The 13,028-nt window shown below is 32.2% G+C and overlaps 1 protein-coding gene and 1 pseudogene across 1 annotated transcript; both read right to left on the bottom strand.

Annotated features, from left to right (window-relative positions):
- Positions 1–3,048: 3,048 nt before the first annotated feature.
- Positions 3,049–3,438, bottom strand: LOC123920775 (cyclin-dependent protein kinase inhibitor SMR9-like). Its single transcript, XM_045973091.1, has one exon. It carries the CDS (start codon positions 3,436–3,438, stop codon positions 3,049–3,051), a length of 390 nt encoding a protein of 129 aa, XP_045829047.1.
- A 1,248-nt stretch (positions 3,439–4,686) lies between these two features.
- Positions 4,687–11,685, bottom strand: LOC123919826 (annotated as a pseudogene).
- Between the last annotated feature and the right edge of the window lie 1,343 nt (positions 11,686–13,028).

Here is a 13,028-nt window from a genome sequence, read left to right on the forward strand (position 1 = left end):
GTTCCACATAGGATTCCCCTTAGATTATTCCCTTATCTATGCCTTCAACGGCTTTATTATTTTCACTAGGGCATTTTTTTCTTCTTCCACACCTTATTTCACCGAATTTGTAGGTTTTTAGATTATTCTACAACAATTGTATACATGCATCATACATTTAAAGGATTTTTTATAGTAATTTAGCGGTTATAAATTTCAATGTAAATAAGTCGAATATTTGGAGTTCGAATTCCGATTCTTGTATATATAATGAGATGTTTCTATCAACTGAGTTAAATTTATGGGGACAAAGACAAAATTGTTTTTGTTTTAATTCACATTTTTCTATTTTTCTCTACTCTTTTTCATATAATTCTTTTATATTTTAAAAAAATTTACTCATTTAAACACCACAATTAATATATTTAATCTATTTAATTAGTTGTTCATTTTCTCATATTTTCATATTGTTTGATTTCATTTCATTTTTTTCTTTCTTAACTTTTTCAACATCTATCTTGTGTATAAAAAGAAAAAACTTTTTGACATCCAAATATTTTAAGTGTTAACAAGGATAAATTGTTGTTTGACCCAAGAGAAGATTAAATACAAGTTGATGATTTTCCTTTTGTGAAAGAACAAGGTGGGTAACCTCGGATCCTAAAAAAGTTGGCAATTATTTAATCAAACTTGACAAAAAGGGTGTACTATAGTATTTGGATCATTGTCATTTTTTATTTTTTTTATTTGGATCATTGTCATTGAAAAAACAAAATCATCAATCCAAATGTATGTGTCACATTTTCTCTACAAATTTAAATTTTGAATTTGATAAAATTTTTAAAAAATAAAAGAAGCAAATGTTAGGATTATTTTTAGGTACTGTTTGACTCAACTCTTTTAGGTGCAGAAGTTATTTTAACTATAAAGTTGAAAGTAATAGCTTTAAAATTAAAATTAAAGTTGTTTGGTAAATCTTACTTTAAAAAAAGAAGTTAAAAGTTGTTTTTTTATTATTATAATAGGGTTAACAAATATGTTTTGATAATTTTTTTTTTGAATAAGTAAAAATGAGATATATTAACAAACCAGTCCCCTCCGCACAAGAAGTACCGAGATAGACTACAAAGGTTTACAAAGAGTCAATATATTATAATTTTTCTTAAAATATAGAAGTTGTTTTTCTTTTTTCTTTCTTACTAGAGCTTTTAAAAATTATTAATTTGCCTAACTTCTTACTTTTAAGAAAAAAGAAGAAGAAAAAAAAAATAGCCAAACGGTACCTTGAGTTTGAATTTTGACCTTTATATATCATTTTGTTTCTTAATTTTATGGTCTCAACTATAATCCTTTTTTTTTACTCTATTAATATTCTCATATACATTACTAACTGTTCTGTAATCACAATCATTTTTTTTTATTAATTCTCTAGTTCTTAAGAAAAAATGTCTCGGTAATTCAGAGTTCGATCACAGATATAAGTAAAATCTGCCCGAAAATTATTTTCATTAGAAATCAAATTCGAATTCTCCCGAACGATTCGTCCCAAAAATAACATTATAATTTTTTTCTATTATAATTGATTGACAATATAATTGTTTTTTATATGATTAAATTTCTATAGTACTATACTATTATTATACCAGAAATTATTTTTTTAAAAAAAATAAATTATACCAGAAATTTCTTGAGATTCAAAAGTATTTATATAACTAACAATATTATTATTACATGACAGACCCGCACGAGAGTTTTTTCATTGGATTCTCAAAAATCTGTGGGGCTGAATCTAATGACACAATTATTTCATTTTCTTAATTAAACTTTTGCTTTGTTATAAACTAATTACAAATTCATTCATCCATCAAAGCCCTCTTATGTGGACATAAATTGAAAAGATTATAAAACTAACTGACTTAACGGCAGCTACATCTTTGCTGAAATAAGTCTCCACTCTCGAGGTTAATTTGATTCCAAAATGCATTAAAAATTATTAATATCTAGCCGTCGCAATTGGGTCGCATTTGGATTGCATGCAGTAACTGTATGACGTTGCAATGAATTTGAATCCATTCGATCTTGAATCAATTGTAGATATTGTTTAGTACGGATTTTATGAAGGTGTAATATAGATCGATCGGTTGAAATCTAATATTGTATATAACTTCGAGTTTTTTCGACAACAAAGGATTCTGGTTCATATAAACCACGCCTCATGCCTTGCAGAATTGCAAAATCTAGCCTGTAACGTTAACATTTTTGACACTCCTTGAAGAACCTATAAAATAATCTTGCAACATGCTTGTAAGTTGTTTTCAGCTTATTTTTATAAACTTTTTGAATAGCTTATGAAAGTAATTTATATTTGATATGAACATAGAATAATTTTATTTTTTCTTTTGTTATAGAAACGAATAATATATAAACACTTATATGATAAATATTTGAGTAATAAACACTTAATTGAATTAAGTTGCTTATCCAACCCATGATATTTAATTAAGTTTGGTAACATACTATACTAGTACTCTGCCTTCTTTTTTATCAAAACTGAAAATCATCATGACAAAAGAAAATTAAAAGAAAGAGATCAATAAAAGAAGGATAAACATAATGAAAATTAAACAAGGAAACTTTAGTTTCTCTCATGGTACAAGTTTCTTCAAAACTGCAAATTAACTCTAAACTCACAAAACACAATTCCTTAAATCAAACTCATTACTATATTTGCACTCGCCACACTCTAACTAATATCAAAATCTAGAACATATATCTTCTACTAGTATAAGAAAGGAAAAAAAAAAACTTAAAATCTAAATCTAGCTAGTTAGAGATTAACCAAGCTGAATTTAGTCACTAAACAAACTCTACTGAGCTAAAATTAACAGAAATATTTAAGGGATGAAAAACTATCCCCTAACATGATAACTTCAAAATCCGAAGTTCTAAACATGGTTTTAAATTGTGATCTGCAATTGCGACCCCAACATATATAATATAATATTATGAAGGTTTGCAGCATAACTAAAACTGCGACTGCAATTTAATACCATGTTTGTCTAACAACTACTAGCAAACAAATGAAGCTAGAGAATCTTGAAGTGCAACACACAAAAAGTTCTCCAAATCTGGTGGTGCAAAAATTACTCTACGAAGAGAGAAATTTGAAAGCACCCTTTGTTTCTTTGGAGCTGGTGGACATGTTGAAATTTCGGGTATTCGAAATTTTCGACCTTTTGGTGTTGAACATACACTGTTATTACTGATGGTGGAGACATCATCATCATCAACAACCTTAACAGAATCCATGTCTTTGTCCTTTGATGAGCTGAGATCAGAGGATGTTTCTTGGATTTTGCTATGTGGAAGATGTTTCTTCTTGTTTGTTGTTGTTGTTCTTCTTCTTGTTGTTGTCTTCTTTCTTGATGATGTTGTTGGTGTTTTTCCTAAAGGGACCATTTCTTGAGATCAAAGTGAGAACTTTGAAGCTTTGACAAAGTAGTTTAGTTTCTATTGGTGAGTGCTTTAATTTGTTGAAATGAAGTGTGTATATATATTTGACTGAAAAGTGAGTTTTGTAGAAAAAGTCAAATTATGATACCTTAAGGAATAATATTTTAGTCTATGTATGTAGGTGACACTACACTACAAAAGTAAGTCTCTCTCCACTATGACATAGTGCAACAAGGAATCCAAGAGTAGACCAATCCAATGTGTACTTTTCAGACATCTTTTTTTTTTAGCATGAAGTGGAAAATTTAATGTTGTAATTTCTTTCTCTTTAATAATAATATTTTTAGTAGCTATTACTAATTGAATTATTTCTATTACTAACTGAATTATTTTTATTGGATTTTAATATCACTCCAATAATATCTAACTATTTATCAACATGACACAAGTAATATATATTTGGTTCTGGGTTCGATCTTTGGCAGGTGCATACGAAAAAACTTTTGTTGGGAGAAGTCAACTCTTTAAATGAATCTAAGTTATTTTGAGGGGGTTAATCTCCACGGTTGCGCGCGGAGGATATTTTTTGTTTACCAAAAATATCTAACTATTTTATTTTACAAAAATATTATTTTGACACAAAAGTTTTTTTTTTTAACAGATTTTTGACACAAAAAGTTGACATTTATATTAGACGATTGTAATATATATATATTTGTCAAATAGTCTAGTGACTTATGCATACGCACTCTGGCATACTTGTGAAAGAAACCTTATGAATGTTATGGATTTGTGCATCTGTTGGATTAATTTCTATTGACCTTAATAAAAACTGGTTAATTGCTACTAGCACTATGTATTGGTGCTTTGACAATTGTTTTCTCTCATTGTTAGCATTAGGTTTTGGCTTATTCTCTGCCTAGTTATTAGAAAAATAGGAATGGCATGTTTATTAGAACCTTCATTTTCAAATTGGTTCAAATATTATTTTCAAGACTTAACACATGTTTCAAATATTAGGCAGGTTTAGGTAATTATGGCCGTTTGTAAACAAATAATAACAATTGATCTTCAAATAATAAGATAGCATCTCTAAGTGTCATCAATTTGAGTTTCATGAATCATGAGAGATAAATCGTTTCGTCTCTGATTTCGTTACAATCGTTGAGGAATTTTATTGTCGCTAATGTTTCGTAACTAAATCTTATGTATTTAGTAGTGACTTGTATGAATCTTGTAGAAACCAACCTTCGTGTATTTACTAATCACATACTTGTAAACTACAGTACTACCAAACAGTTTTATTATACTTTCATAATCTTATTTGTTGGCACAATTTGAAACAAAATTATACAAAGAAACAACAACACCTGCAAGTTCTGGGACATATCCCACCCAAGAACTAGAACCAAATTTCTTTGCTAACCTCACTAAGCTATGAACAGCTACATTTTAGCATCTTCTAATAAAAGCTACACTACAATTAGAAAGCATAGATAAAATATCAACAGTCTAAGATTATGTTATCAATGTCAGCTATGCTAATATTGCCTTTAGAGTCAGATTCAATGGTATTCTAACAGATGAGGCAACCACTATGAGATTGGCATTTGGCAGAATTATATTCTGTAGTGAATCACAATTTCTGCTTCTTCCATTTGTAAGCAGCTTCCAAGATCTTGAGATTGGTGGTCTGAGTTGCCTCAGGGAATAGATAGCCAATAAATTCTTCAATTCTAGAAGAACCATCTTTTTCAGTACTAACTTGCCGTCTCTTCTTGAGCTTTTTGGGAAGCTTAGACTGGACTAAGCTAACATCACCTAGCTCCCCAGATGGAGCCTCAAAGTTTATCCATTTCTCCAATAGCATTGCCCTTTCTTCTTTTAAATCTGGAGCTGATGATCTGAAGTAGTTTAGAGCTTCCTCAAACACCCTTCTGGCACGCTGAATGCATTGCTTCTTTTGTTCTTGTTCTGATACGTCTAAAGACATTTCGTCAATTGCTGTTGCTTCAAAATCTGCATAACTTATCCATACCTTCAAGTGCTTTGTTCGATCAAGAAGCCTTTCATAAAGTTCTCTTGCTCTCTCAAATTCACACTCGGCAGTTTCAAAGTCAATGTATGCCTTCCACAACAACTCAGGCATGTCCAAAGCTGGTTGAGCAATTGCAAGATCAAATATTGCTCGAGCTCGTTCTGTCTCCGATAGAGATCTCTCCAGTTCTGCATATTTGCTCCATGCATAGCAACTTTCAGGTGACCACTGCAGATACTTCTCATACAATTTTCTGCATTGATCTATATTGCTACGCTGCAGTTCTATCTCTATATACTTCTTAAATATCTGTTGTCAAAGAGAACAGGTATATGTTAAGTTAATCATTCAGCATTGAAAATAAGCTATATAATATTTTCATCTAGATAGATACCAATATATTACCTTGCCTTTTGGAGCCTTTCGAATCGCATTTTCTAATATTTTACGAGCACCCTTGAGATTCAACTGACGTATTTCAAATTGGGCTGCTAGAAGCCATACTTTTGCAAATGAGAACTTGTGAGGTATCAGGTTCAGACATTCCCTAAATAATTGAAAGTCAAAGAAAATGAAAGTAGTGTCAATACAATACTGCAATGATAAATTTGTTAATTTTAGAATTGCGATAGAACTGAACCAGAAAAGATAAAAACAATAAGTCAAAGGACAAAGATAACAAATCAGAATCAAATGAATTATCCAAATCAAATGTGACAGAAGAACCAAAAGGAAATAAATAGTACATAAACATATCTCTATCCTGAGTCCTGACCACAACTAAAGAACAGAAACCTAAATTTCGCCTTTTTGATAATCCAAAATTATTTAGTATATGTCACATAAATAGGTTCAATATTGAGATTTCAGTTTCCATGGATAGCAAGTACAATGACAAAAGTAGTAATATACAAACAAAAATCAGTAAACAAAAGGAATCACGGCGGAAGCCTTTGAGAATCAATATGGCAAAAATTGAGGAAAATATTAAGAATTCTCTTCATTGGTATAAGAAGCTTGCAGTTACTTTCCAGTTAAAAAATATGATTATTATACTAACAAGGTTTACAGAAAATATCCCACATAGCAAATCTACACATAATTCAGGAAAAGCATGCGCGGAAAGTACTACTATATATCCTCACTTAAACACAATACATGGAATTTCATAAACATATGCTTACCTGTACACGGCTCTTGTTCGCTCCATATCCCCGGCATCAAGTTCTTCGTAGAGTGCATAATTAATCCTAAATTACACACAAACAATAATAAACACGGTAAGAAAATGCAAAAACATTAAATAAACAAACAACAAAATAAGTAAACAGAACTCAAACATACCATAAATAAATAAATAAATATATCGTTGCCAATATCTCTTCTTCTCAGCTGGAGGAACATTAGCAATCGCCCTCTCATAAACCTCCCTGGTTTTTTCCGTATTGCCCAAGCTTTTTTCAAACTCTATGTAATCAAACCAAGCATCATAGTCCAACGGATTTTTCCGCACTTCTTCTTTGTACTGGAACCTTCTTTTCCCGATGATGGCATCCTCAATCCCTTCCTTATCACCATACTGTTTCTCAAACGCCACAAACTTGCTAAACAAATTTTCAGCCTTTCCCTTTGGTATACGATCAAGCCCAATTTTGTATAATATATATCTAGCACGCTCCACCTCCTTGCATCTTTCCTCAAACGCAGCAAAAGCCATAAAAAGCTTCTCAGCTTCCTCCTCATCCTCTGCAATCTTCTCAACCGCTCTTTCATACACATTCCCCCGCCTTAACAACCTCGCCATTCTTCACCTCAAAATTAGCGTAGCGAATCCAAGCATCAACCGTTGGATGGCACACAAGTCACAACAAACCTCTCAAATATCGCTCTGGCTCGTTCAATTTCATTGTGCCTAAGTTCAAATTTGATGTAACATTACCATGGCATCCATTCCATCCACCTCTCAAAAACACCTCTAGTACGGGTGACATTACCATCCATCTCCTCCATATGAACATACTTGAACCACAACTTATCGACTTGAGGCAAAAGCGTAACAGCGCACTCCCAAACGCTGCTCGCATGATCTATAAAATTATTCTTCATCTCAAACTCAGCATATCTTGACCATAATGTACTATTTCTATAATTAACTTCTTTTAAGGCATTTTCCCAAACAGATCGTGCGCGTTCAAATTCTTGTTGTGAATCTTCCTACTCTGCATATTTAACCCAGACACTTATATTCCGTCGATCTCGTCGGATTAAATCCTCAAATTGTTTCCGTTTTCGGAGACGGTACTCGTCGAGTTCCATTTGATCGGTGATTTTATCGATTGGAGGAGGGAAAACAGAGTCTTGGAACCCTAGCTTCGTATTCTTTGGCGGTACATAAAAAACTGAGAAAGTGAAAGCGCAAGTTTGAATGAATATAAAGTGTTCTGAGTATTTATATTTATAGCTTAGCAATGACGGTTTAAGTTTTTTTATTTTACTTGAGTCGAAAGAAAAAGATAAGTTTTAGGGCATATATTAGGGCTAGGCCCAATATGGGTAAGGGAAATATACGTGGTTCGGTTTGGATCGGTTTTGAAGTAAAAACGATATGATCTAAATATATAAAGAAATTTGCGGTTTGATTCGATTTTGGACAGCTAATTAAAAAATCAATCTGATCTAATCCAAGTTCATGCGGTTTAATTTGGATCGATTTCTAGATATCGAAATTACAAATTATAATTTTTTTTATTAAACATCATCAAAGTATACCAATTAAAAACTCAAAATCATAATCAACGTATACCAATTACCCATGAGACAATTAAAAGAAAATTAGCACAACTAATTCAAAGGTCAAGTACATACTTTTACTAGTTAGAGAGTAACCATGCTAAATTTAGTGACTAAGAAACTCTACTAAGCTAAAATTAGAAGAAAATCAATGCTAAATTTGAACATATCAACAAACAAATGAAAGCATAGAATCTTGAAGTGCAAGACAGAAGAAAATCTCCAAGTCTTGTGATATCCGAAATCTTGAACCTTCAAATGAAACCGGTGAATCTGAAGGTACTCTCTCTTACTTTGTTACTTGTGGGCATGTTGAAATTTCTTCTAATAGCCGAAATCTTTGACATGTTGGTGTCATAAACATCATCATGAATAACCTTAACAGAATCCATGTCCATGTTCATGTTCCTTTTCCTTGAAACCACCCTTTGTTTCTTTGGTGCTGGTGGACATGTTGAGATTTCTTGAATCATATATTTTTGTCCTTTTGGTGTTGAACATACATTGTTAATTGTGATGGTGGAGACATCATCAACAATCTTGTCAAAATCCATGTTTGCTAAAAACAGAGTTTAGAGAACACAAACAACCGTTGAAACTATTTGTAGACTTGTAGCGTAAGAATTGAGAATTATTGCTATTGCTACATAGTAGTAATATGTTTGGTTTAATATATAGATAGATTTTAGATTTTATTTTTCTTCACTATCTTTCCAAAAGATTTTAAAAGATTTGTGGGATTATATTCCCTTGTGAGATTTTAGAAAAAAAAATTAAAAGATTTTTTACAATCAAGATTTTTAATGTAGGATTGTAATGAATTTTTATCACAAACTTTTAAGATTTCAAAATGAGATTTGATCTCTTTTTTTTTTCTTTATAAAAAAAAAAGGAACTTAAGAAATTAAGTATGCTCGATACTATTGTGGGGTTAATTTAGAAAACATACTAGCCTTTGAGTAAAAGAAATAGACGGTTGAGATTTAGTGTTAAACTTTAGTTTGACACCTGGTGTCAATAGATCATAACCCTTTCAAAATACTTTATGGATTTTTAAGATTTCAGAAAATTAGCCATAATAACAAAGTAGCAATTAATGTTGTAAAAATTATTGTAAAAAAAAAAAACACCTTACTTTCATACAGGTGCTGCATGGCTGTCATCAGCTCGGGTCGTGAGATGTTTGGTCATGTCCTATAACGAGCGAAACCCTCGTTTTGTGTTGCTGAGACATGCACCTAAGGTAACTAATTAGCCCCAGGCCATGGCTAGCGAAGGAAAAGGATAGCTAGAACTAATGAACTAAGTTAACCCATCAGAATAACCGCCCCTCCTAGCCCGATAGCGCTTGGCGCTTCGAATTCGAAAGGCGCCGACTCCCTTCTTACTGATAACACAACTACGTGCTGGAACTCAATTAGTAGCGCTGGCACGTCACTCGGCTCCTCGGCTCACTTCAGTAGTTGAAAAAACTGGAAAAAAAATATGGATAAATTATAATATAGAAAAATAAACAATCTTGAAGTTCAACACACAAAAATTTCTCCAAATCTGGTGGTGCAAAAATTATAATATAGCACCCTTAGTTAGGAGAGGTGTGATTGGTCAGGGGTCTCTCTATTGCGTCGGCGGGTGTGGGAGTGAGGAATCTATTTCTCGTCTTTTTTTTAAGTGTCCGGTTTTTTCAGGAGTCTGGTATGCTATCTGTCAATGGTTTAGGATTTATTCAGCATTTCAAAACGAAGGTTTGCAGCACTTGGAGCAGTTTGAAGGGCTGGTCGGTGGTTGTAGAGCCTTCTCAAATCGCGTTACTACGGTATGGTTTGCAGGAATATGGAGTATTTGGAAGACAAGGAATCAGAAATTATTTCAAAATAAAGAAATTTGCTTAGAGAAAATGGTTGCGGAGGTCAAAATGAACTCGTGGTATTGGCTCCATTTTAAAAAATCAGCCTGAATACAACATTGCTCAATGGTTTTTGAATCCCAGGGTGTGTTTCGGCATTATTGCATTTCAGGCTGGTGGTTATAGGCATGGCAGAGGCAATTTTTCAGTGGCAGTTGGTCTGGAGCGTTGGTTGCAGAAGTGTTTCTGCAGTGTGTAACTTGTTTGTGGGTTTTGGTTTGGCGTTATGGATTTTGCATACCAGTTTATCCCGTTGGTTATGCTATGGTTCAGCTGCATTATTCTATTTAGTCTCATCTTGTTATCCTTGGCATTGGATTCAGATTTAGCAGAAGGTGCTATTAGCCTAATTTATTATATGAATTTGTCACCCTGTGTCGTTGGCTTTTGTACATGTGATGAAAATTAGCACAACTAATTCAAAGGTCAAAAACATAAATTTACTAGTTATAAAGAGTAATCATGCTAAATTTAGTGAGTGAAAAACTATAATAAGCTAAAATTAGCAGAAAATTAAAAAGGATTAAGGAATAAAACACTGTCCCCTAACATCAATACTAACTTCAAATCAAAGATTCTGAAGCATATACATATACATTAGCAAACAAATGAAAGAATAGAATCTTGAAGCAAATCTCCAAGTCTTGTGATATCCGAAATCTTTGACCTTCAAATGAAACCCGTGAATCTGAAGGTACTCTCTCTTACTTTGTTACTTGTGGACATGTTGAAATTTTTTCTGATAGCCGAAATCTTTGACCTGTTGGTGTCATAAACATCATCATCAGTGTCCTTAACAGAATCCATGTCCAATTCTAGGTTCCTTTTCTTTGAAACCACCCTTTGTTCTTGAATCACAGATTCTTGTCCTTTTGGTGTTGAACATACATTGTTAATTGTGATGGCGGAGACATCATCAACAATCTTGTCGAGCTCAATTTGATCGACAAGATTGAGAAATTTGAAGGTACTCTCTCTTAGTACTCTGGTGTTGTTGCTTGTAGGCATGTTGAAATTTCTCCTGATAGCCGAAATCTTTGACCTGTTGGTGTTATAAAAATCATCATCATCATCAATAACCTTAACATAATCCATTTCCATGTTCCTTTTCTTTGATTTCTTTGGTGCTTGTGGACATGTTGAGATTTCTTGAATCACAGATTTTTGTCCTTTTGGTGTTGTGATGGTGGAGACATCATTAACAATGTTGTTGAGCTCAATTTGATCGGAGATTTTGTCGATTGGAGGACGGAAAACAGAGTCCTCCTGAACCCTAGCTTCAGCAAGGATTAGTTTTGCTGTAATTTGAATCGGTGCAGGGGTTTTGTTTTTTACCCTAATTTGTGAAGGTTCCTTCGGATACGTGTCTTTTGGAGTGAGATAACACAATACCGGAGAGGAAGCCATGGCTGGAATCAATTGAATTTGAATTATCTCCGCCGGTGCGGTGGCAGATCGGAATCGTATTCTTTGGCGCTGCGAAGAGTGAAAAACTGAGAAAGTGAAATCGTGTTCTGAGTATTTATAGTTATAGCTTAACAATGACGGTTTATGTATTTATAGATAACTTTTAAATCTTTTTGTCACATATCTTTTCGATATCACATATCTTTTCGATATGGGATTAATTAGACTATTAGGGTTTGGTTTTTTAAAGAATTTTTTTATTGGTACAAATTTTTTTCTTAATTATTTTTTATTAATCCTATGATTCTTAAAAGAAAGAACTCCAATAATTCAAGATTTGGCATGAGGTAAGTCAAATATCTTTTTGTCACATATCTTTTCGATATGGGACTAATTAGACTATTAATTTGGATTAGATTTGGTTTTTTAAAGAGTTTTTTTATTGGTACAAAGTTTTATCTTAATTTTTTTTTATTAATCCTATGATTCCTAAAAGAAAGAACTCCAATAATTCAGGGTTTGGCATGAGCTAAGTCAAATATAATTAAGAGTTGTTCCCATAAAAAATCGAATCTAGTTCTCACGAACGATTTGTGAGGGGAGTTCATTAACCATTTGAGTTTAATATATTATTTTCTTCGTAATTTTATATTTATTGTTAAATCGGTATATTTAGAATAATTGTTAAATTGTTGATTAAATTAGTAATCTATACTATTATTAAAGGGAATAATTGTTAGATTTGGTTTCTTTAAAGAGTTTTTTTTCACCGCTGTTCTATCTTAATTTCTTTTTTATTAATCCTATGATTCCTAGAAGATAGGACCCTGATAATCTGGAGTCTGGCGTGAGGTAAGTCAAATATAACTAAGAATTGCTAATCTAAAAAATTGAATCGAGTTCTCACAAACAATTTGTCTTAAAGAGAGTTTATTAACCACTTGAGTTTAATATATTATTTTTTTCTTAATTTTATATTTATTGTTAAATCGGTATATTTAGAATAATTGTTAAATTGTTGATTAAATTAGTATTTATTTTTTAAGCAATTAAATTAGTAATCTATACTATTATTGAAGGGAAAATAAACTTTTGTGTGAAGCTTTTTCCTTTCCAATTTTACTTTTTATATAAACTATTTTTTTGTTAATTGTTAAGCTAAATTAGTTCACCCAAATTGGCACTAGGAGAATCGGACCTGGGACCTTAAGGAGGAGCACAACACACTCTCATGTCTCAAACCATTACCACCAGACCAAGTGGATTTTTTTTTTGTTATACAAAGGATCGAAAGCACAAATCTACTCTTCTATATATGCACCTAAAAAAATGATAATCGATTTTTTTGCATTGTTATCCAGCATTCACATTCAAAAGTAATTCTTTGTGAGTGACGAATGAGAGGTTCAGCAAAAAGGGAGCTTAAAAAATCTAGAGCCTCATGTCTGCCATATC

Source organism: Trifolium pratense, linkage group LG4, assembly GCF_020283565.1.
Source record: "Trifolium pratense cultivar HEN17-A07 linkage group LG4, ARS_RC_1.1, whole genome shotgun sequence".
In the NCBI taxonomy this organism is placed as follows: domain Eukaryota; kingdom Viridiplantae; phylum Streptophyta; class Magnoliopsida; order Fabales; family Fabaceae; genus Trifolium; species Trifolium pratense.